The sequence below is a fragment of the Durio zibethinus genome, chromosome 15 (assembly GCF_047325235.1).
Source record: "Durio zibethinus cultivar Kanyao isolate XHJ-2024 chromosome 15, ASM4732523v1, whole genome shotgun sequence".
Taxonomy (NCBI): domain Eukaryota; kingdom Viridiplantae; phylum Streptophyta; class Magnoliopsida; order Malvales; family Malvaceae; genus Durio; species Durio zibethinus.
In genome coordinates this window covers 14691304-14717374 of record NC_143176.1, presented here as the reverse complement: position 1 = coordinate 14717374, position 26071 = coordinate 14691304, and the positions used below count along the sequence as shown (strand labels likewise).

At 29.6% G+C, this 26071-nt stretch overlaps 2 protein-coding genes across 2 annotated transcripts; one reads left to right on the top strand and one right to left on the bottom strand.

Annotated features, from left to right (window-relative positions):
• The first annotated feature begins 11638 nt into the window (after window positions 1-11638).
• LOC111301816 (casein kinase 1-like protein HD16) lies at window positions 11639-21084 on the top strand. Its single transcript, XM_022897798.2, has 16 exons — window positions 11639-12377; window positions 13040-13168; window positions 13260-13333; window positions 13424-13493; window positions 13570-13625; window positions 14410-14481; window positions 14651-14745; window positions 14835-14901; window positions 14991-15120; window positions 15225-15443; window positions 16162-16301; window positions 17398-17572; window positions 17667-17757; window positions 18588-18745; window positions 19612-19800; window positions 20775-21084. The coding sequence occupies exons 1-16, from the start codon at window positions 11958-11960 to the stop codon at window positions 20832-20834; spliced, it is 2145 nt and encodes a 714-aa protein (XP_022753533.2). The 5' UTR covers window positions 11639-11957; the 3' UTR covers window positions 20835-21084.
• A 985-nt stretch (window positions 21085-22069) lies between these two features.
• LOC149514711 (uncharacterized) lies at window positions 22070-22612 on the bottom strand. The gene is made up of 2 exons (XM_089744615.1): window positions 22419-22612; window positions 22070-22304 (listed from the first exon to the last, which is right to left on the bottom strand). Exons 1-2 carry the CDS (start codon window positions 22539-22541, stop codon window positions 22230-22232), a joined length of 198 nt encoding a protein of 65 aa, XP_089600741.1. The 5' UTR covers window positions 22542-22612; the 3' UTR covers window positions 22070-22229.
• Between the last annotated feature and the right edge of the window lie 3459 nt (window positions 22613-26071).

Sequence of the window (26071 nt, the reverse complement as noted above, 5' to 3'; positions counted from 1 at the left end):
ATCTTATCATTCAAAGATGAAAAAGGCAATTGAAACGGTCAATAAGAACATAAAGAGAATTATTGAAAAGATGACATGTATATAAAGATTGGCATGAAAAGCTACCATTTGCATTACATGCTAATTAAACTTCAACTCGTACATCTACAAGAGTTATACCATTTTCATTGGTATATGGGATAGAGGTAACGTTGCCCATTAAATTTGAAATTTTTTCCTTGCATGTTCTTATGAAAGTTGAGTTAAAAAAAGTTGAGTGTGTTCATGCTCGATATAAATAATTGAATTTCATTGAAGAAAAGAAATTAGTTACATTTTGCCATGGTCAAATATATCAAAGAAAAATAATACGAACTCATGATAAAAAAGTTCACCTATAACAATTTTAAGAAGGAGAATTAGTATTGAAGAGATTCTTCCTAACTAACAGGATCTTCAGGAAAATAGACTTCTAATTAGGAAGGCCTATATGCGGTAAAGAAAGCCTTTTTCTGGGGGGCACTGATCTTGGCAAGAATAGATGGGGATGATCTACCAAATCCAATCAATGTTAATATAATAAAAAAATACTATGTTTAAAAAAAATGAAAAAGCAAAATAAACTGAAAAGATATCTGAGTTGTAAACCTAAAAGGATAATAAAAAAAAAGTATTGAATGGAGTGGGCCAATTCTCAATATGTGCCAAAAGATCTCATTAGTTTTGGGCTAGCTTGGTCCATTACATTTTTGAAAAATCAAAGGGACACCAAATAAGAGTTTTCAAAAAAAAATTCATGATGAATTAGCTCGTGATGATCTGAATGTTCGTTATGTGATTACTTGTTTTCTTTGTTATATCCTTTTGGATAATGCATGAAATATTTATCCCTTTTACTAAAATTAAATACCTTTGTTTATCTTTTTTTTGTCCTTCTCATTGAAAAAAAAATGCAATGTATTGTCATGAAATTCAAAAGATGATAAGTGAGTGACAACAATCATGAAAGACACAAACATTATTTTGAAGAAGATTTAAAATGATAAGCAAAATAGTAAGGAACAAAGGTCAATATAAAAGAAGGCCTATAAGTCATAAAAGTGGTAGACATTAAATATAAGAAATGTGGAAAAAAAATCTTTTTATCTAAACTTAATCAGCTATTGAAATGCATGGAATTCAAGAAAAAAAGAAAGGAAACAAGCATTGAGAAATTTTGAGAATTAAAAAAAATGACAATAAAAAAAACAAATAAAGCAAATGATCTCTTCATTCGCATCATAAGGGTATTTGCATCATGATCATCATTCATTGCATGACATTGCAAAAACATGAACATGTAATTCATGCACTCATGTGACATAATAGATATATGGGTCTAAGACAATCCAAGACTAACAAAAGAAAAGTTAAAAGAAAAAAAGATGTGAACCCTCTATTTAGAGGTATCTTTCAAATACCATTGCCTCTTAGATTTTGAATTTAAAGTTTCATTGCCTCTAGTTAGAGAAGCCTTTTAAATTTAAAGTTTCATTGCCTCTGGTCAGAGAAGCCTTTTGAATTTAAAATTTCATTACCTTTGGTCAAATAAGCCATTTGATGTTTCATTACCTTTAGTTAGAGAAGCCTTTTAAATTTAAAATTTCATTGCCTTTGGTCAAAGAAGCCATTTAAAGTTTCATAGCCTCTAGTCAGAAGAGCTTTTTAATTTTTAGAGCCTCTAGTCAAAGGACTCTATCAAAACTAGGCATGATTTGTAAAATCAAAGGGCATAATTTATAAATCCTCTCATATTTTGAATTTAAAGTTTTATCGCCTCTAGTTAGAGGAGCATTTTGAATTTAAAGTTTCACTACCACTAGTTAAAGAAGCTTTTCAATTTAAAGTTTCATTGCTTATGGTCAAATGAGCCTTTTAAAATTAAAATGTTATTGCCTTTGGTCAAAAGAGTCTTTTGAATTTAAAGTTTCATTACCTCTAGTTAGAAGAGCCTTTTAACAATTAAAGTTTCATTACCTCTAGTTAGAGGAGTCTTTTGAATTTAAAGTTTTGTTGCCTTTAGTCAGATGAGTCTTTTTAAATTTTCAAAAGTTTTCAAGCCTCTATTTAAATAAGCCTTTCAAATTTTCTTTAAAAAAAAACTTTATATTTAATGTTTCGTCTTTTATATGTGTTTGCTTGAACAAAACTGGTATTTTTTTTATCTTTGCTTTATTCCTAAATCTTAGAATAAGCAAAGAAGGCAGCTTTAAGCACCAATTTTGTCTAATTCTATTTTAACTTAAATATAATTCTATATTATTATTATTATTATTATTATTATTATTATTATTATTATTAATTATTAAAAAAAAGCCAAAATAAAAAAAAAATCTGATTTTAACTCTGGCAGCTAAAATTAAGCTGTCAGAGTAATTTTTTCTCCTCTGACATTACCTAATGTTGTAGCATGAAATCTAGCGACCAAACAAGTTTTTCCACAAACCTTAGAAAGACCACAAAAATCCTAGATTTTTTGGGATTTTGATATCTTGCTTAGCTCTATAAATAAAGTCAAGTTTTTGCAAAATGAAAGGATAAAAGAACAATATAGTGTAAAGCTTAAGAAAAAAAAAACACAATGAACCAAGGGAGGGGAGAATAAGAAGAGAAAAAACAAGAGGAAACCTAAGGGTTCTGTTAAAAAAAAAAAGAAACAAGAGACACATAAGCAAAAAAAATACAATCATTCTAGAAGAAGACCCAACAGTAAAGTTAAAAAAATTCAAAAACAAAAAAAATTTCAAAACAAAAATTTTCAATATAGGCTTTTTAAAATTTTTTGGTAAAAATTGCTTTAGAAAATATGTTTAAAATATCAAAAAAATCATTTTAGGAATTTTTTATTTTTTTTTGAAAATTTTTAGGGTCATCAAAAATTGTAAAAATTTGAATTTTCTAGTATCCTTTGATTTTTCTATTAATCAGATTCTGGGAATATCATCGAACTCTAGAAAACTTTAAATTTTTCAGTGTCATTAAAGATTCTAACCACCGGTGCATGGTGGCGACTAGTCAAAATTTGGGTTACCACGACAGCTAGCAAAAATCTGGGTTACCACAACGACCGTAAGAGGAGTTAGATTTTTTAAATAAAAAGGTTCTTGAGGTAGAGAGAAAGAGGGAAAAGAAAAAAAAATAAATAGGCCTTTTATAGGCCCACCAAAATGATGTCGTTTTGGGCGTCTAACCTATGCCCAACTCACGTAAAATTCGCGCATCAACCTACTCACCAACCTGACCTATTTGGTAGGTTTTCCCTTTTCTTTGTCTTTTTCTTTTTATTTTCTATTTTGATTTTATTTATTTTGGGTTGATTTTTATGTTATTTTTAATGATTTTTTTATACTTTTATATATTATTGTTATTATTATTACTATTGTTATTTTATATTATTACTAGTAATAATTCTTTTTGAAATAAATAAATAAAATAAAAAATAAAAAATAAATCAAATATGGACCTAAAAAATATAATATGCAAAAAAATTAATAATAATAATAACTATTTAAGGAAAATAAAATTTTACTGCAAGTAGAAAGGTTATTTAAATTTCACCAAAGTGTTGGGATAATTTAAAAATAATTTTTGCTAAAAAATAAAAATAAAATAAAAGATAAATAAAATAAAAAAGAAATGATAAATTTTTTAAATAAATCTTTTAAATGTAATTTTTAGAGAAAATTAAAAGAGTTCATTTTTCTTTAATTATTGCAGGTAAAAATAATTTTTTGGATTTTACCATAGAGTTGGAATAATCCAAAATTATTTTTACTAGAATAAAAGTTTATGTAAATAATATAATAATAATAATAATAATAATAATAATAATAATTGGTATTTTAAATAAACATTTTTTTAAAAAAATGTAAAAAATTGAAAGAGTTCAATTTTCTTTAATACAAACAAAATATTAATATTTAGATTTCATTGGTAAGTTAAGATAATTTAAATTTTTTTATATAATAAAAATAATTAAAAAAAGAAATAAACAATAAATAATAAAAAATTTTAAATAATCATAATAAAAATTAATTAATTAAATCCCTTAATTATCAATAAAAAATAATTTTATTTAGGATCTTGTCAGAAAGTTAAGATGATCTTAAAGTTTGTTAGGATTTCGCCAAAGAGTCAAGATAATCCTAAAATCTATTCAATAAATTCTGAGAACTCACCAAAGAGTCGAAATGTTCTTAAAATCTTTTTTAAAATAAATAAATAAAATATCTTATAATGAGATTTCGAGAATTTTGTAAATGGTTAATTTTTTCAAAATATTTTTTAAATAAAGATTTTTTATAAATTCTATCAAATTGTTGGAGAATTTATAGAATACGGAATAATAATAATACTAACTTTACAACAAAAAAAAATTGTCTTTCATGAATAAATTTTAGGAAATTAAATTTAAATATGAAAAAGATCATATCATCAAATTTAAAAGATTACACATGTTTAATTGGTACCATTGTTTGAACGAGCGATGTGAGGATGCTAATACCTTTCTCACTCGTAACCGTGCTCTCGGATCTAACTTTAATTTCATATAACTAAACTTCTTCTAGTAAATCTTAATCAATTTTAAGATTTTTATTAAAAGATGATATTTTTGGTGGCCAATCACACCCTACATATATATATATATATATAAAGATTGGTAGCAACTCTGAAAATTTTTTTCAAGTCTAGCGATCGAGTCCCCTATGGATGAAAAATTGTTATGACAGTTCTTGAATGCTATTAGGTTGAAAAATTGCCTACAATGCTTCAAACAACTTGAATCTCCATTTTATTTTTTTATTCTTTAGTTATTTAGTTTACATTTGTCGCCCTTTTTGGTTTTATTTTTAGTTTGTAAATTCGGTTTATTGAGCTTGTTTCTTTAGTTAAGTTACTAGCTATTTTACTTTGTTTTAATATTACGTTCTTATGTTTAAAGGTTCTTTACTTTTAAATTTTTCAACATCTAAGTGCATGTTTAGGGTAGTAATTGACTTTTTTTTTCAATTTCTATTTCTAAATTTTGTTTTGAATTTGTTGAATCTGTTTCTAGCATTTAACCATGTGATTTTAAGCTTTTGAACTCTTTAATTCATGTTAGTGTCAAAATAAGTTGGTTTCATGTCATGCTTATTTACATATAGTTTGCTAAGTGTTTGTTTCATTATCTTCCATATAGGTAGTTAATATTGTGTTATGTTTTAGGTCTATTTATTTTTTATTTTTTTGTCTTTGTTTCTTGAAATTTTAAGTTCAATTGCTCTTAATTTCATGTTACATTAATGTCAAATGCCTCGAGTTTTATGTTATATTCATTTTCATAGAGTTTGCTATGATTATTTATTTGCTTTTTGTCATGTAGATAGGAGTAGTTTTACTTTTTTACCTTGTTGCATAGGTTCGATTGTCAGCCCATAATACTTCCTTTAAATTTCATTTTTATACCTTTGATTTACAATGCAGTTTAAGCCTTTATGTTCTTCAATTCCTTAGTTGCTTGATTTCAATGTCCTTTATTTTTATGTTAATAGTTTAAGAGTTAATTGGTTGCATTAAGTTTAATTTATTTTTTGCCCATGCATTTTATTCCATTTCATTTCATTCTTGTTAGGTTTATGTTAGTTCAATTATCATGTAATTTGGTTTCCATTCAAGCTTTAGTTTATTTATGTCCATACTTTTCCATTTAATGCTATTTACATTATCATGTTAATTAGATTATCTTGCATTTAGTAATTTTCATGATAAATTTCACTTCTTAAATTTTAATTTGTTTACTTTTACTCCCATGTTAGTAGGATAAATTCAGTTTAAAACTTTGCCTTAGGCTGTTAGAAACTTTTCATTTTTGCAACTTTCCTTTTATTAGTAGCTTTTCATTTTTTTGTAAGTTTTATATTTAATTTGCTTAATTTCAGAATTTGTAGTAATTTAGGTTTAACTCATTCAATTAATGTAAGGTTAATTAGTAATTTCTCTAAATTTTCCTTAGAGCCAAATAAAATCTAGATGCCCAATTTCAATAGTTAGCCTTAAGTTAATTACAAATTCAATTTCTGTGGAGATGATACTTTTAACTCACTATCTATATTACTTAACTGGCCATACACTTGCAAAAATTATGCATCACAACTAGTACCAAATGGATGGATTTATTACAAACATTTAATAGTGATATGGAGTACACAAACATGATTTGTTCCCTTAGGAGGTAGGTCTTTGTCAATAAAGATAATTTCATCATACTTGATAGTGATGGTTAGTGTAACCATTGCTTCAATAAGAATGGTGGTAGAAAGGACTTTTTTTTTTACTCAAGGCATCCAAAACAGCTTTTCAATGTTTAAGTGATGACATTAGTAAAACCTAAATGGATACACCGGCTTATGTTATCTTCAACTGAGCTAAGATGGCTTCAATTTATTCTTTTATTATTTTTTCCTAATCCTTCTTGAACCTTCAAAGTATTTGCCAAAGTGATTTGCCTCTAAATGGGTTAGTTTAAAATGGTGACCACTATGGGATAAGTTCATTAGTTTAAAGCACATTTATAGTATGAATTGTTCCTATCCTCCTATAGGATCATAATTTCTATGATAAGGCTAGGCTGGATGATTGTGTTGGTGGATCGAGGATTTCAATTGGTAAGTTTGGTATTTATAATGATGTGTTATGGGTTTTGATGATTTAGGTTAGTGTTTATGGTGAGGATGTTTAGCGGAGGTGTGGTTTTGTAATTGAGAAGTGAATTATTAGTGATGTTAGGTTTAGCTTTATTTACATTAATCAGGTCTTACATGGTGTTCTTTAGGCTAATATAGCCATTGGTATTATGATTGTATGTTTAGTGATATGTGCAATATTTTAAAAGGTTAATGTATAGAGGTAGAGGATTAGCTTGCAAAGGTTGAAGCTTGTTAGATTTTTGGAGTTTGTTAAAGGCTTTGGAGAAAGATATACTCAGGTTGGTGTATTGGTAGGTGTGATTATTTTTTGGGTAGGTTAGGTTGTAGATTTCAAAGATTATGTTCAAACCAATGGTGATTTTTTCACCTGTTCTTTTAAAGAAGGTCTCCTCATGTTCTTACATTTATTAGGGGTATTCATAATTCAGTTGTAACCGAATTAATTTACCAAATTAATTTAATTTGATTAATCGGTCAGCCACTAAATTCATTTTTGTAGGTTAACAAAAATGATTTTAGAAAAATTTTGGTTTTCAATTAATTCAATTTGAAACTAAATTAACCAAAATTTTAATCGAAATATAATATAATCCAAATATAAAATGAAAAGTACATGAAATGAATCATTTAATTTCATAACTTATTAGAGTTTTTAACGTAATATTTTGATATTTGAATATTTTATTGGATAATTTTTTTAGTTTGTTTAAAATATGAGAAATTAAGAGTTTAAAATAAATTTAACTTAAAAGTATTTATTATTCGGTTAACCAAAAAAATTAATTGAATTGACTAAATTAATTCGGTTAATTAATTTTCTAAATTCATAAATTTGATTCGGTTAACTAAAATAAAATAATATAATTTGATTAATTCAATTCTGGATAATTCGGTTCAAAATTAACTAAATTGACTAAATAAACATCCTTAACATTTATATTGGAGTCTAAATGTGTTCAAAAGTGGCTAAAATAAGTCATATAATTAGTCTTAGTAGATAGGCAAAAGATGTTTGATTACCATTTGAACATGGTCTTTCTCTATATGTCTATTTTTCATCACGACAACTCTTCCTCTCTATCAAGCTAGGAACTCAGTGAATGTTTCATTATTCTTTTGTTTGGTGGTTTCAAATCTCTTATGGTTATATGTCATGTTGGGTGTTGTAGGCATACTAACAAGCAAAAGCTTGGGTTATCTTTTCCCAATCCTTTTATTATGGTTTCAAGTTAGTTGTGAAACCAATTAGATGTGACTCTAGATATTCTTTTACTGAGTAGATCAATTCTTTCTTCATATCGACATTTTAAACCTTGTAGTAGGCTAGGGATTGATCCCTTTTATAAGGTGATTGATATCTTTGAATGTAACAACTCTAGATGAACATTCTATTTAAAGAAAGAATCGACCCCTTTTAATTAGGTAATTGATCCCTTATTCAAATCCTATAAATAAAGCTTTGTAATAGGCTAGGGATTGATCTTTTTTAGAAGGGATTAGTCTCTTTGAGTATAATAGCTCTTAAAGAGCTTTATGTTTTTTTTTTTTAAAGAAAAAATAAGCATACATTAATGAAATTTGAGATCAATGCCAACAAATTCTAAGATGCTTATGAGGCATTCCCCTATCCATATCTCATCATCACTATTTTGCAATGCTAGTTTAGCTAACTTGTGAACAACTATATTTGCCCCCTTCGTGACATGTCTCACTTTAAAAAAACCAAACGATTTCCTTTTATGTCTGATATATGCTATGATGTTCCCCATTGCTAAGCAGTTTTCCTTTTTTGATTGGATACCATGTATTAGGCTTCATTTGTTTCGTAAAAAATGACTTCAAAAAAATGATTTTTGCATTTTTAAATGTTTGTTTAGCATAAAACTAACTGGTCAATAGAAAATTACTTATAGGTTAATGGAAAACAAGATCATTTTTTTGGAAATTATCTTACAAATTTGAAAATAGAAAGATATTTTACAGAAAAAAACTATTTATAAATAGAACAATTTATTAATGCTTTTGAGCGAAATTTTACTTATAAATAATATTATATTAATAAATAATATACTATTAATATAATATATTAATAAATAATATACAGAATAACAAGTGGTTTTGTTTTAATTATTTTTTATATTAACATAATATTTTAATATTAAATATTATTATTAAAATATAATTATTAAAATATAATTATTTTTTAATATAAATAATTTTAATAATAAATAATTCCAATATACTTTAATAATAAATAATTTTTAATATTTTAATAGTTATATTAATATTATTTGAAAAAAACAAAATTTTTAAAAAACAACCAAACAACGAAAAATATTTTTCATCAACTCATCCAAATAATTGAAAATCTCTTTCGATTTAGAAAATGCAAATATTTTTCAAAAATCATTTTTTGGAAGTCATTTTCTGTGAATCAAATTGAACCTGCATCACCTTCCAATATTAAGTTAACCAGCCACATATAAGTTGCCATTTCCATCATTTTTTCTGTTATAAGAACTTCAACCATTCCTAGCTCCCGCACGTGATCCACTCTATTTATAGTAGCCCCCATCACATTTCTAGTGTTATCCCATGCTATTACCCCAATACCACCCATGCTTTTTACATTATTGAAAGCTCCATCAAAGTTCATCTTAACAAACCCCATATGCAAAGGCTCCCATGTTGCTTCAGTCACTACTTGATGTTTTATGCTATACTCGTTTACTTACCTGAACTCTTACAAATAGTTTTTAGCAAAATGAACCAGCATCTCTAGTGATCAATTCTCATTTGACTTCATCGCCAAATTTTTACTATGCCACACTGCCCAATTTAGCATTAACCCTGTTACCAACTTGCAAAATCTACATCTTGCTATCTCATTCACCATCCTCTTTCTACATTGTAACTTACCTCTCTCCATTTTGTTAGGAGGTTGACTAAGCTTTAGACGACTTTTGTACTTGGGCACTCCCGTATAGCAAGAACTATTGTTTCCTCTTGTTGACCACATCTTAGGCACATGCTTTATAATTTAATTCCTTGTTTCCACAAAGTGTTATAGGTTGGTAAAAAACCATTATTGAGTTTTCACCCAAAAATTTTGACTTCGCTAAGAATCCTTACATTCCATAACTTCTTCTAAGTCTACCATGTATCTTCTGCTTGCACATTGTCTTTATGCCCATGATTTCTATCACTCATGCCTTGCTTAAAGCTTATCATATGATAGGCATTTCAAACTGAAAAAATTCCATCCTTTGTAAGACTTCAAGTTAAGACATCAACATGGTTATTCGCTCTTAAAGGAATGGAGCATATCAACTCAACTTTATCAATAGGAAACAACATACCCAATAAGTCTATCTTCCACCCATGTAGCTATGTATCGATAAGGTCCGCCATTTTTGCATGTTCACCCATGACTCTTTGAACATTTCTATTTTGTGTAATTAACATGTTGTTTGGAAGCCACTTGTCCTGCAAATGTTAATCTGGCTTCCATCCTCCAATGTTTTAAAAAGGATCAATCTTGTTTATAAGGGGAACAACCGTTCTTAAAAAATCTAACTTCAAAATTTAGGACCATTTCAATGGCTTAAATGCAAGGCTTTTTAAGACCATTATCATAATTACCAATGCATATTTGTTAACATGCAATAATAATATCAACCATATACTTTATAATTCCAAAATTATATTAATATGAAAATGACAAACAATGTTTTAAAAACTAGCAACATAATTAAACATACAACATAAGTGGGAATCACACCACTATAACAAAAAGTTACATGTCTCTATATTGTTCAACAAAAAACTATAAAAGGTGACAACCTAACACACATCTATGTGCTTTTTACTAAAACCTTATCTTTATATCTAATTTCATTCACCAAGCTGGATATTAATTACCTTGACTAGCCCTTCTAGCACTATACTTGGGATTTCCACTAGAAACATTGGTTTGTGGCCACAAAACTAACACTTAAAGATTCAAGCAAAGAATTGCAAATTTTATAATCACTGATGCAACTCTTGATTTTATACCGATGCACCAATGGTGTAAAAAAAATTTTGAGCGAGCCATGGCCTCTATCACTCTCTTTAATTGCGCCCTTGCTCACCAACAATAACAACAAGCAATCATGAAGATCTATAAAATATAGGCTGCAATCTTGAAGATCTATCAAAAACAACATGTAATCTTGAAGATCTATGAACTACAACAAGCATTCTTGAAAAGCCTCTAGCAAATTATGGTCTTGATGTAACACTTTTGGTTTGTTTCCTGCTTAAAAACCAAACATAGTATGAGTAATTAAACATAATTAAGAAAGTAAAACTTGGTAATTTCTTTTTAATTGTTTTTAGTAGCATATTTAGGACAACTTTTATTATGTACAAACTTAAGGCAAAAAGTGCATTTGATAGTCCTTGCATTTTTTTCTCCAACTATTGCTTCTTTGTATTGTTTCCTTCTATTGGTTTTAAGTTTACTTGGCATTCGAGGAAGTAATGAAGGCTCAAGCGGATTAATTTGACCTCTAAACTTAATCATTATGATATCAAAATATAGGATAAATGAACTCATTATCATTATATGTTAATATGAAAGTTTTTTGGAGTAATAATTATGATAATACAGTTGAATATCTCTTGTGAGCTAGGTAAATTACTGCATAAAATATAAATTTTAATAAACAATTATAAAATTTACAAAATTTAATTTAAAAAGAAAATAAATTATTATTATTAAAATCTTTCTTCCAATGCCGGATGATATAAACAGAAATGCACAGCCACACAGGTTAGGACTCGTCCTTAGAAAATGTTGAGGTGGGGGAAATTTGACGCAAATGGTCCACGTTTGGCCCCACAGCAACCCAAAACCCGAATTCCATTCGCTCCATAGTGTCGAGTTTGGGAGCCGGCGGGTGCCTCTTTGTTTTTTTCTCTCTCCCCTTATTCTTTTCTGATTTCTCTCCTAAATTTTCCTCGTCCTCCGCCAAACCCTAACCCTCCAGTCGCTTCGAAAATTCCCATCTTATGTTTGAATCCTCAAAATAATTAAACCAGATCCCCCTAAAATTTGAATGGTCGATTCAATTTCTTGTTTCTTCAGGAAACAGGAAAAATTTCTCCAATTGTTTATTTAAAAATCATCCATGGCTGGTGTCCAAGAAGAAAGTATACAATGATCGAATTATTAGGATTTCGTTTCAATTGCATGGGGTTTACGAAATGCCAGAGCTTCGAAAAGGAGTCTGTAGAGGCCGCGCCACGTTAGCGCAGCAGCAGCAGCAGCAACCACCACAAGAGCAAAAGCAAACGAGGCAGCGGAATCAAGGCCGGAAACGTGCGGCTGCGTCTGCTGCTGCTGAGGGGGGTAGGCCGAGGACGAGATTGGCGGCCAAAAGACTGAAGGAGAAGGATCATTGTCAGGTAGTAGTAGCTGCGACCGCAAGAGAAGATCATAATCATAATCATAATCATCAGGTGATTGTGATATCAGAGAGAGATAGCGATATCGAGAGGAAGGAGGTGGTAAAGGTTGATAAAGAAAAGAAGGGTGCTGTGATGGGGGATGAGAGCGGTGGCTTGAGTGCTAACAAGGCTGCTGGACAGGAAGAGGAGGGAAGTACTGCACCTTTTCCAGAGAGGGTATGCTTGTTGTTTTCCCTTCTTTTTTTTTTTTTTTTTTAATGTTTTCTGAACTGCGTTTGTTTATTATTGAAAGTATTGTGGTTCTTTGGCACTTGCTTGTTGGTTTTTTTTTTATTGTTTCAAGCTTTTATATTTTCAATGATGGCACTCTTTTTTCCCTTTCAGTCTAATTAAACAGTTTTCCTTTTTTTGTGCATTTTCTGTCTGGTGAAAGTGTTGAGAGCCAATTACTTTCTGCTTCTTGTCTAGGTAACACTGTGTTTTTTCGGAAGGAAGGAAATGGAGGGAAGGAATAGGGAATGGAATTCGTTTTCACTTATTCATTTTGATACAATAGATGGAAAATAGAAGGATGGAAAAAAATTGAATAAAATTGTAAATCAAGTGATTAATTTTAGTTGAATGTATGTTATCCTCCCACTTGTTTGAATTTTGAGGGAATGGAATGGTGAAAATCCACCGATTTTCCTTCCTTCTCCTAATTTCCCACTGTCAAACAAGTGAAAAGTTAGAGAGGAAAAATGGAAACCCTTTTCCTTCCACTCCTCTTCTTTCTTTCTTTTCTTTCTTTCTGGTAATCTTTGTTTTCTAATGTTGTAATATCATTTTTTCCTGTTTAGTTTGGTTAATTGAATATATTTTCCTTTTAACTTTGCAAGGTTCAATTTGGGGGATCTCCTGTGTACAAGATAGAGAGAAAGCTTGGTAAAGGTGGATTTGGTCAGGTGTTTGTTGGACGACGTGTTAGTGGTGGAAATGAACGTGCAACTGGTTCTGCAGCCATGGAGGTAAATCATCTTCAGCTATCTTAAGCCAGTTTCATGCCACCTTAATTCTTGATATTAATATTAATTCTGTTACTATTTTGCATTCTTTTAGGTAGCTCTGAAATTTGAGCATAGAAACAGCAAAGGCTGTAATTATGGTCCTCCATATGAATGGCAAGTTTACAAGTAGGTGGCTCTATTTTCCTTCTAGTTTTTTTGGAAAATTTCTAAATTATGACTATATCTAACACAGTTTGTTGAGTTTTTTGTGAACAGTGCTCTTGGTGGTAGCCATGGAGTTCCCAAAGTACACTACAAAGGAAAGCAAGGAGACTATTATGTGATGGTATGATCTGCAGCTTATCTTCTATTTGTTTATCTATCCTAAATCCATGGCTTTACTTCTACTTGTGTATTTTCAGGTTATGGACATGTTAGGGCCAAGCTTATGGGATGTTTGGAACTCTTCAGGGCAAGTGTGAGTGACCTGTCTTCTCCACCTTGTTAACACTTGCCTCCTGTTCCTTCTTTATGGTTTACTTATTCAGAAATGAGAGACAATATAAGCTGACACACTTTATTAAGTCCAAAACCGCTTCATTCTTATATTATAGAATAACAATTGTTTTTAGTTTTGCCCATTGGACACTTCTTGAAGAAACAAAAATTCCCTTACATTTGCCATGTTATTTTTCCACTAGAAACATTTTGAGAGAATATGTTCGTGCTTGGGCTTTCTAAGTTATTTAGTGATTGGAGAGCTTTGTTTTCTCTCTCCTCTAGGGTATCTTTTGGATTGTTTTAAGAAAAACAGACAAAAACCCAACCGTATAAAAACGACCGAAAACCCAATTCTAAAGCACCACGTGCACTCATACACAACTCTAAAAGACCCTAAACCTTAGAATTAATATTTTTTACATTAGATGTTTAATTATCTGGCAGACCCTTAGTTCTTCACTGTTCATTCTATAAAAAAATAGTAAATGAATAAGGAACTGATTGAAGAAGGTACATGCACTCCTCTTATTGCTGTTCCTTTGGTAAGGGTAGACTTGAACGTCTAAGCTTTTGGTTTTCTTGGATTTTCTTTGGGTTTTGGGTGGGATTGAACATATGCTTGTTCCCCATGAACAAATGCTACAATTGTCTTAACCCTTCTGGGCAAATGAAAGTGTATGCAAGTTTTTCTTTTTCCAATTGTATCACTTTCAATTGGTGCCTACTTGGATATAAATTTTTGTTCTCAATTTCACATGCAGGATGTCTGCAGAAATGGTAGCTTGTATAGCTGTTGAGTCCCTATCAATTCTGGAGAAGATGCATGCAAAAGGGTTTGTGATTTTAATTATTTTGAGATACTATGAATGCCAGCTTTCTTAAAAGCTCCATAAATTTATTATATTAGTATCTTTCTTAAATGTTAAATCTATTTTGTTTTCAACTCATTGCTTTTGTTTTGTACTAACTTTTGCTTTGAATGTTGACCCTCTTTGATACCAGTTATGTGCATGGGGATGTTAAGCCTGAGAACTTTTTACTTGGTCAACCATCTACACCACAAGAGAAGAAGTTGTTTCTTGTTGACCTTGGATTAGGCGAGTAAATTTCATTTTATCCCTATGGTATCTCTGCTATGCTTTCATTTTTGATTCTTTTCTTATGTTTTATCTACACGGCATTGCAGCAACAAAGTGGAAAGATGGCAGCAGTGGGCTGCATGTTGATTATGATCAACGTCCTGATATGTTTAGGTTTGTCTGATGTTTGTCTAGTTGGAGATTTTTGTATGGTCAACTCTTTTGCTGATATTATTGTGTTCTGTAATTTTCATATTCAACAGAGGAACCGTTCGATATGCTAGCGTTCATGCGCATTTGGGAAGAACTGCCAGTAGAAGAGATGATCTTGAGTCTCTTGCATATACACTCATATTCCTACATCGAGGTCGATTACCATGGCAGGGCTATCAGGTACAGCTGATATAATTATCAAAGTGAGTTGCTTACCAGAGGCTTGTTTTAGCATTCATCTTCTACATTGTTTTCTTGTTCTTTCTTTTACTTTCCAAATCCAGGGTGACAATAAATCGTTCTTGGTCTGCAAAAAAAAAATGGCTACATCACCTGAAATGCTTTGCTGCTTCTGCCCTCCACCTCTAAAACAATTTCTTGAGATTGTGGTAAATATGAAGTTTGATGATGAGCCCAACTACTCCAAACTAATATCTTTATTTGAGGGTTTGTTAGGACCAAATCCAGCTATAAGACCAATAAACACCGATGGTGCTCAAAAGGTATTTATGTGTACTACTATTTTTTGTCAAGCACGTTGCACGTGGTACTTGTTTTTTATTTTTATTTTAAAACATTAATTATATTTAAAATATAAATATTTCTTAAGTTATAATGTTTTAAGTATAAAAATAAAAAAACTGTAATATAAATGTATAAATTATTCTATACCATTAGGATTAATAAAACTATTTTAATAAAAATCACTAAATGTAATTAGAATTCTTATTACAAATTGGATTAATATTTATGATAAAAATATTTTAATAAGTCATTTAATATGAATTTTTTTTTTACAAATTAGATAAGTTTTATTAATATTTATAACAAGAATATTTGAAATGACAATTTAGAAATATGAGTAAAAGTTTACGTTTTCGTCAATATATTATATTATAGATATTTAAATATATTAAGATTCTCAATGGAGGATTTTGACATTTAATTTTTTTTTTGGGGGGTGGTTAAATTATACTTTTGATTTTCATTTGAGTCAATATTTTGACTTAATTGAAACTTAGAAAGTCAAATCGGTTTTCAATTAACATTATACTTTTTATTTTCAATTCTATTCTATTAAAAAGTGTAAATTATAAAAATTATAATTTTTATTATTGTTTATAATAAAAATTATTCTTTTTTGGGAGGGCCAAGGCTCCCCCATGGCTACCACTACCATCTGCTGTTAACAGATTAATAATAATCATGAAAATTTGGTAGATTATTTATCAAGTAGGCCAAAAACGAGGTAGGTTGAACACTGAAGAAGAAGATGGTCAACCCAAGAAGAAGGTTCGACTTGGAGTTCCTGCTACACAGTGGATTTCTGTCTACAATGCAAGACTTCCAATGAAGCAGAGGTATTTTGGAGTAGTTTTCCGTCTTCATAGCTTATTTTCATTGCATGCTTTTCCATTTTAATTAAAGACGGTTAAAACATATATGCCATTTTGCCTTAAACTGCTTTTGTTCCTGAATTGTTGTTGCATATCTTTTATGTATTTAGTTGGTCAGTAGATAGAAAATGATGTTGGCCTTTAAAATAGCTTTGGAAGTTCATGCATCTGTCTTCGGAGGGTTGTGACAATCAGAATTAAATGATTTTTTAAGATTATAACTATATACTTACCGAAGCCTATTGATGGATAAAGTTTTTATTTTGCAAATCAAAGAGACTTTTTTTGTACTTATCTGAGGCTTTCAATGTTCGTAATTAGGGGATTTTACTGATTCTCAAATTAAAGCTTTGTGAAAAGGACAAAAGAAAGCGGGTAAAAAGCTTTAAAAAAATGAAAACTGATGTTTACTGTAATCTTTTATAAGATGCTGGGTCATTTATCCTGAAAATGACTTTACTCATACCATTATGATTTTGATTCTAGATTTTTCTTGTCTTCTAAAATGCACCTCGATATGGCCCCTTGTTATTTTAGACATGGTTGTTACTTTGGTTGCATGCTTTTTTGCTTCCAAAAGCAAAAGTCCAAAAGCAAAAGCAAAATTATTTTTGGAATGATTAAAATTTATTTTTTTATGCTTTGCAAAATGCATGATTTACTTTCAAAAGGAAGGCTTTTGATTGTGTTACATTTTATGGATTAGCTTATTTCTCATTTTAGCAACTTTTGAAGAAGCAAAAAGCAAAAGGAAAGTAGCGAAGGCAACATCCAATAGAATCTTAAGTAAATATATTTGAATTAGTTTGGACTCTCATTATGCTATTGATTTATCCTGTGATACCAACCTTTTAACATGTGGTAAAAAGCTACGTGCTGCACATTTTTTGGTGGTCCTCTAGATGAAACACCTCTTAGGTCCATTTCTTGTAGCTGTTTCCTTCGCTTTGGTTGGAGTATGATCAGCATGTAGACCATAATGAGGGGAAAAAATTGTTCATATATACTAGCCTTCTTTGCTTGATGTTTCAATTTAACTATTTGGTTATCATGCAATTAGGTACCATTACAATGTGGCTGATGCAAGGTTGGCTCAACATGTGGAGAAAGGAATGGCAGATGGTCTACTGATAAGCTGTGTGGCATCTTGTACCAATCTTTGGGCATTAATTATGGATGCTGGAACTGGCTTCACAAGCCAAGTTTATGAGCTTTCACCTTCCTTCTTACACAAGGTGACCTCCTATTGCATATTGTTATTTTTGCTAGTTTCTCTCCCTATTGTAACCAAAGTATTTATGTTAAAGGACTTATCTTCCAAATATGCAGGAGTGGATCATGGATCAGTGGGAGAAGAACTATTACATTAGTTCTATTGCTGGTTCTAACAGTGGAAGCTCCCTTGTTGTTATGTCCAAAGGTTAGTTTCATATTCTGCTTTATCTAAATTGTGTGATGAAATTTTTTGGTTTTAATGGAATAAACAAATAAACACTAAAACCAAAAGCTCTTTAGATGGGTAGGGGTGGGGAGAAGAGTATTTGAGGATTTAGTTGATGATGAATTCTTTTCTTTGACAGATACTCCCTATTTATTATGACCTTTTTTTCAGCAATTTAATCAACCTATGCACAAAATACTTAAGCATATCTAGATTCCAAATCCTGATAAACTGTGCTGCCAAATTAAGATATCTTCCTCCATACCCTTTGAAAGATTCTTGCATGGAATACCAAGACTTTTTTGGTTGCATGGATTAGTTGATGTCAAATATATATGAGGTTCTGTTCAAGTTATGGATGGCTGTGACTTTTGCTGTTCATTGAACATGTCATAAGGACCAATTCTCTGAATTCTAGTTTGGTTTCTTATGTTCTCTACTTTCTCTCGTAGGAATTAAATCCTATAGGTTTAGGACTTACCCAGAAACTGAGGAAATCAACTAGATGAGAACCGAATTTTTCTGTATGGTTCCCATTCTCATGGCGCTGGTGCAATTGGGTAATTGAAGCAACTCTTGATAGAATAGAAAGATGCATCCTGATACAAAACCTGTTCATTATCTACAACTTAGCTCCAAATCTTTTTACAGACAACCTGAATGGCACTACTCTTGAGTATGCATAAGCAGACATGTTAGTTTTTATCAAAATTTGTACGTCTAGAGGATTAATAAGATCTGAGCAAACATCTGGTTTTTTTCATTTACTATTTTGGCTCAAGATTTCTGAATCATGATAATCTTTTTAGGCACCCAATACACTCAACAATCTTATAAAGTGAGTGACTCCTTCCCCTTTAAGTGGATAAACAAAAAGTGGAGAGAGGGTTTTTATGTCACCTCAATGGCAACTGCTGGGAGCCGATGGGGTGTTGTTATGTCTCGCAATGCAGGCTTCAGTGATCAGGTTAGATCTCAGTTGCAATACAATTATTTCTGCTGTCTTTTAGAAGAGTGGATTCTCTATGGCAATGGCAACTTGATGACTATTGGTCAGTGGTTTCTTTCTTTGTTTGGATTCATGTTGAACTGGAAGTCAATAATAGTGTCTTCAATTTTGTTTCATTAGCAATCATCGTCTTTATTTTCTGATCTGATTGTAATGTTTATCAATTTATCTTTTATTGAAATTATTTTAGTTGGTTTATAACATTTTTACTATGGAAAGGAATTTGTTATGTAAAATTGAAAATGTTATTTGTATGATATTAGGAAATCATAATAGAACATAGTGACAATTAAAAAAAAAAAATTTAGGTGCAAAATAAAAAGTAAAAAATATAAAAAAAATGTCATATTTACGACCCATTTTGTATTATAAATTTGCTAGTATTCAACAAAAGATTATTTTTTTAGAACAATTAACTCAATTGGCAACACCCCTAATCAATAGTGCCATGACTATTATGAGTGATAATAGATAATGTTAGAACATTTCTTTTGCAGCTTCACACGTGAAACTCTGAGGCAGGTCTCCAAAAAATATAATTAAAAAAAGTTTATTATTTTATAGATGATTTTCTATGTAATAAATTGCGATTGGTAAGTCAAAAATAAAAGCAATGATTAGAGTTGACTACATCTCTACTAGAAAGTTATTCAAGTAGAACCTAAGTTATCATAAAAATTTATTGGAAATAAAATATTAATGTGATAAATGCATTTTAGTCTTAATGGGTTCACATCACTTAAGCCTGGAATGTTTTTTTTTTTTTTTTTTTTTTTGAATTCTCTCCATCCCATCTTATTTACTATTGTTGACTTATGCTGTAGGTTGTGGAACTTGATTTTCTCTATCCAAGTGAGGGTATCCACAGACGTTGGGATAGTGGTTATAGAATCACATCAACAGCTGCAACTCCTGATCAAGCTGCTCTAATCTTGAGCATACCTAAGCGCAAACCTGGTGATGAAACTCAAGAAACTCTACGCACATCTCAATTTCCCAGCACACATGTTAAGGTAATGGTTCTGTTGCCTCTGTAATACTTATGTACATAAGACTTGTTATGCTCTACAAGTTTATGAAGTTAATATATTTTTTTGGCCAATGAGTAGGTAATATTTATAAATGACAAAGATCAGATTTGGTATCCATCTCTTCCAATCATATCCCCATAAACTGAAAACTTATGTTTGTAGTACCATATAAGTTAGTTTTAGGGTGTCTTGCAAGATTATTCATGTTTTTTATTTTCTTTTTCTCCTTTTTGCATTCAGTTAATTGTACTTTTGGTATCTAAACTTTGGAAAAATATACAAATTGGTATCTAAAAAACTTAAACATACAATTTGCACCATAAGCTTTTAAATAATGTACAATTTGCTTCCTAGACTTTCAAATTATGTATCATATTAACTCAAATTCTGATCTCACTAACCATATCAGCTTATATATGTTATATTTTAACAACTATTACTATGTATTCACCACACATATCATCGTCATTTTTTTTTGTTCAATATAAATACTTTTTACTTGAACCTTAAAAAACGTCTAGAACCAGTTAATCATTTTTTATCGCATGATATCCACATGAATATTTCTCTTTTATTTAATAAATAATATGCATGTAACAAAATTATACTGGTTAAATATCATATAAATAAGTTAACAGGATCAAAATATAAATTAAAATGATACATTATTTTAAAGTTCATGATGCAAATTGTATACTTTCTTTTCAATTTGTATATTTTTTCAAAGTTTAAATACCAAAAGTGTAATTAACTCTTTTGCATTTAATCTTGTTATACTTATTTTTCCTAGTGGGAAATATTTCTAGTAGTTGATGAGTTGCAATCTATATGAACATATTAATTCTTATTATGTTTAAATCTATATGATGATTTATAAATTTATATGTGTGTGTATATCTAGATATATATATATATATATATATATATATTTCATGTGTGTTGTTTTTTATGTGTAGGAAAAATGGGCAAAAAATCTCTATCTTGCCTGTCTGTGCTATGGAAGGACTGTATCCTGAAATCATTAGTCAGTGGTGGCATTCTTTGTGAGGAAAAAATCCCCTACCTTATTATCTCAATCTGTTTTGTGTGGATGTACCATGTTAAATGTAAAGACTGGATAGGAATTTCACCCTCAGCGTGGCAGGTGCAATGGAATTTGTCTTGCTTTATAATGTTGTATCATACATGTATCTTAACGAATATTTGTTGGCTTTCAGTTAGAATGTTTGCTCACAAGGTTGAGGTCAGTTGCCCAACTTGTCATCATTCTCAATTTTGATTTATCTCATACTGGCCAACCTGCAACAACGCCTAATCGCAATGGTTTCAGCTGCTGCCATCCAAAGTTTTTAGTGCCAATTGCCTAAATACACATTCCCTACGGTTGACTCCAAAAATTCCCAAATCCTCGCAGGATTAAGTTTTGTAATTTTCACCTTCCTCGCTGTGAGTTGTGATTAATCTTAAATGCTTTTTCTTTAAAAAAAAAAAATATTATGAGGCTTAATGGCCAATGTTCAAAGTAGACTATTTAATTTTGTAGAGTGGTATAGAACATGTCATTAGCTCTAGAATTACACTACATAATTTAAAGCAAGTCATCTTCAAAAGTTTCAATATGGGACCAAAATCTGTCTGCTTGTTCCCACCAATCATCCTTGGAAGTATTAAGGATGATTGTTCATAAATCATCCCTAGTAGTGGAAGATTGAAAAACGAAAATCTTTTCAAATTATCAAATGAAATTACAAGTTTTAAACTACAAAATAAAATAAAAAAATCTTTTGTTAATTAATAAAAATAAATGAAATCAAGCGAAAATTTTCAACAAAAAAAAAGTGAATATGCATTTTCTCCAAAAAAAAGATCATTATAATTTTATAACTTAAAAAAATTATAAAAACGTAAAGAAAAAAAAAACTAGTATTAAATATTTTTTACATGTTTAAAAAAAACTGTAATTTATAATTTCATTTAAAAATCCCAATGAACTTGAGATAGTCAAATGTGCCAAACAGCTTACTTTACTTTTTGCCAACAAAAAAAAAAAGAATTGTTCCACAAATTAGGTAAAAGACTGACTATATCTTGTAATTTTTTCTCTTTTAAGTGACGCCTCTAATAATTTCTAATGAATTGGATTGAAAGCCTTCACTTGTAAATTGTTAATTCCACCAATGAATCTACGAAAATTTTTGGAACCAACAATTGTTGGTTTAAAATTAAAAAAGAAAGAAAGAAAGAAAGAGAGTTTTAAGAAAATTGAACTTCAATTCATCACAATGCCAAAATCCATGGAAATCAAAACAAACAAAATAGAGAAACTAATAAAAAAAAAACAAAACAAAACAAAAACAAAAACAAAAAGAGAGCGCTGAAATTGAACCATGGGGAATGAAATTTTGAAGGCTTCAGTTGAGTGTAGTAGGAAAAGGAGGCAATCGCAGCACTGCTTCCTCTGTTTCATTGGGGTCCGATCTCAGTATCTGCCAACGATAAAACCAAATATTTTCAGAAACCCACAAAAAAGGAAGTGTTGAAATTTGATTATAACAAAACAATTATTTTGATGCAAAGAAAGAGAGAAGAGGAATGGTCACCGGGTCTTGAAGGGCGGGCTTGGTGTCGTCTTTTGTAGGTCTGAAAGGGGGCTTTTCAGTCTTCAGCTGGGTTTGGCTTCGGATGTTGTCGCTGGGTTTCATTGGAATCTCTGCAGCTTTCATTTTTTTCGCCTTTCAGAGGTAATATTAACTTACGGAGTTATATTTGTCTTTTTATGCTCTTATAGTCGTCACACTACATAGTGATGAATTTTGGCTACTTAAAGCGGTACCGTTAATTTCTTTTCAATTTGAAAAATGCTGATCCTTGAACCAAATACTTCCGAATTTTTTTTTTTTTTTACAATCTCAAATTATTTAATGATAATAAAAAAATTAATTAAATGCTTAATTTAAAATATAATACTTCTTTCATGCTAAAATATTTGTTATATGTTGATTTTCATGGAGTTCAAAAAAAATTTAAAATTTTAATATATTTAATACAAAATTTTAATTTTTTTTATAAAATTAAAATTTCATGTTTTTAATGTTAAAAAAATATAAAAAATATATATATAATAAGAATTTTAGATGTTTAAAAAATATATATAATTTTCGAATATAAAAAAAATGAACAAAAAAAAAGGAAAAGAGAGTATTTGAGTTTTTTTTTTTTAATTAAAGATACATTTTTAATTTAATTCAATATAAAATTAAATATTTTTTTATTGTTAAAAAAAAAGACTTCATAATGAGTGTATAATGCACATGTTATTAAGTCTAATTTTTATTAAATTAAGCCATTAAATTCTTTTCTTAATAAAAAAATTAATTCCTTCAAAATTTAACGAGAAAAAAAAGAAAAAATTGTAAAGGAATGGAATAGCCCTTAAATTCAAATGATCACAAAAAAAATAATAATACCAATTGAAAAGGAAAATCTAACAAACAAAAAGGCACAGGGAAAAACGAAATTGAGAAAAGGTGAGGGAGATGGGCTAGAGAATTTTTTTGGCAATTTGATTCGAACCCCAATAATAAAACCCTGAAATAAATGAAAAAAAAATTTGAAATTTAATTCATCTCCTTGTGCCGAATCAATGCTTTGCAACTTCAATTGCTTAAACTTGTTGATAAAACCATCAGCTTTGGCATCCACCTCTATAGCTTTAGCTTCACTTCCCTCACACTAGCTGTCTAATCAGGAGTACTACCTGTTTTTGCCTTTTTTCTTGTTTTGGTTAGGCTTTCCGTTCGAAATTATGATAGGCAAAACAAGGTCTGCGTTTCCAAAAAATGAGCAAAACAGCTAGAAAATCACTCCTCAGCCACTCTCGAAGATCGCCCAAAAAAAGCTCTTGAAGCAACAGAAATCACTAACGAAAGCGCTCATTTTCTTTGATTTCTTCTTAATCTTGCTTTCATATTCACAAATCCATTATCCAATTTAATTTCTTTACCCAATTTTCTTTCCAACTATTTTTTCTTTGATCAATCGTTATTATTATTATTATTATTATTATTATTATTATTATTATTATTTTGCGAAAACCTGAGGGATATTTTTTTTAATAAGTTAATTTTTATTCATCCAAAAAGATAACAGAGTTTGCTACAAAAAATTTAAAAATCATAATGAATAAAAAAAAAATACAAACAAATCAACCTGTAGAATTGGTAGATGTATTAATAGAATTGGTAGATGTTTCATCAAGATCCCAATTACGACAAACAAGAATATTAATAGAATTGGTAGACGTACGGTGAGTACCATGCAGCCTGTATTGTGTTGCGTCCTTCACAAACTGTAAAATGGAGCCATTGCGGCGATTATGTTGACAAAAAACTCTTTTGTTTCTTTCCTTCCACACACCAAAAATAAACCCATTCCAACTTATTTTTGAGGAAAATCGGCAGGAGGGATTTACTTTTGAAATTAGTTTTGGTCCAGTTGAACCTTATGCGATATTTGATTCATGAGTTTTAGGATTCTTTCAAGGAATCTTACTCTTAGAAATGTTATTTTTATATCTGGTTTATGGAATATAGGATTCCTCCATTGCATCCGGAATTTAACATTTCCAACTATGTAAAAAAAAAAAAAAAAAAAGGAAACAGTCAGTAATCAGAAACCATCCTTTCTTTATGGTTTTCTTAGAGTTCTATTAGAATGCAAAATTTGTCTTACTTTTACTCTTAATAATTAGTATTTAGGGTCTATTATACTGCTTAATATCATAGAAAGTGCATCTTAAACCAAAGCTCCATCTGACACGCACAGAGGCATTCAAAGTCTCAATGTTTGACACCTAGTATCATGCATAGGAAAATATCATTTTACATAAAATAAAAATTAAATAAATTTTTAAAATTTTTTTTGTTGAATTTTTTATAATTAATTTTAGTTTATTTGATAAAGTGACGAAGAACTCGGAGGCTTTAACAAGGAAAAAAACAAAAAGGGAATGAATCTGTTTACAATAATATTAACTTCTTAATATTTTTCTTAGAAAATAGAGGAATGAAGAAATATTTTTGAAACCATAAGGATCGAATATTCAAAGAAATAGAGTAACGTAGCCACTTCAAAATTATCACAGAGCAACAAAAATGATTGAGTACAAATAACATAAGAATTAATAAAGAAAATCTTCCATCATATATATATTTGTAAGAAAAATCTAGAAATAAATAGATTGTTCAGTCCTCCAAGTCAAGGTAAAATGTGTCATATTTAACAGTCTAAGACAGTTGGTTGCAAGTCACGCATTCGAGATAACCCAAACAAATTACCACCAGCAGAATCTTTTTGTCAAAAAAAAATAAATCTAACTGATTGAACCAATATATATATATCTTACTATTATAGGCTTCAAATTCTTCTTTCTTGCAAGAAAATTTTCGGAGAGTGAAATTGGGAAAACATATTAATATTTGTCAGAGAATTTTTTCAATTTAAGGTTTAACCCTCCATCATATATATATATATATATATATATATATATATATCTTTACCACTATAGGCTTAAAAATTCTTTTTTCCTAGGAGCAAATTTTCAGAGACCGAAACTGGAAAAACATTGTAATATTTGTCAGAGAAAATTTCATCAATTTGAGGTTTAATCGACTTTTTTTCACCAAAAATAATAGATAATTATTACAAGATATAGCTATTATATGTTAAATAATATATAACGTTTGAAAAAGTAAATGTTGTCGAATATCATAATAGATGTAGTTTGAAAAAGTAAACGTCATCTATCATTATAATGGATAACATATGAAAAAGTAAACATCATATGTTAATAAAAAGTATAAAATTTACATGTTAAATTTATCTATATAATAAATGATGTTTGAGAAAATACAAACCCATCACCTAAGCAAGTGATTGTTGGATTAAAAGTGGAAAACATGATCGAAGCCAACTAAGAAAGGCCTAAACTTGAAGGAAAATAAAAGCGAAAGAGTTCCAGAAAAAGCATTAATAATGCATGATATAACACTTATACTTATCCATTGCATTCCCGGTAGCACCATCAAACTAGTGGTTTTTAATAATGGTATATATCAGCAGTAATGTATTTTTTAAACATGTTTTAAGTGTTTCTATTAGATTTAAAATTTAGAATTAATGTAGGATGTATTAGTGTAAAAGAATGATATTTGGAAGTTGACTAATTATAGACTCTTTATATGAGAATTCAAAA

Bases quoted from the DNA above. Each gene is read 5' to 3' on its own strand.
- LOC149514711 (XM_089744615.1), bottom strand. From the start codon at position 22,541: ATGAAAGCTGCAGAGATTCCAATGAAACCCAGCGACAACATCCGAAGC. The intron at 22,305-22,418 runs GTGACCATTCCT...TATCGTTGGCAG, and splicing joins AGCCCGCCCTTCAAGACCCG to ATACTGAGATCGGACCCCAA.
- LOC111301816 (XM_022897798.2), top strand. From the start codon at position 11,958: ATGCCAGAGCTTCGAAAAGGAGTCTGTAGAGGCCGCGCCACGTTAGCG. The intron at 15,121-15,224 runs GTACAGCTGATA...TTCCAAATCCAG, and splicing joins TACCATGGCAGGGCTATCAG to GGTGACAATAAATCGTTCTT. The intron at 17,573-17,666 runs GTGACCTCCTAT...CCAAATATGCAG, and splicing joins CACCTTCCTTCTTACACAAG to GAGTGGATCATGGATCAGTG.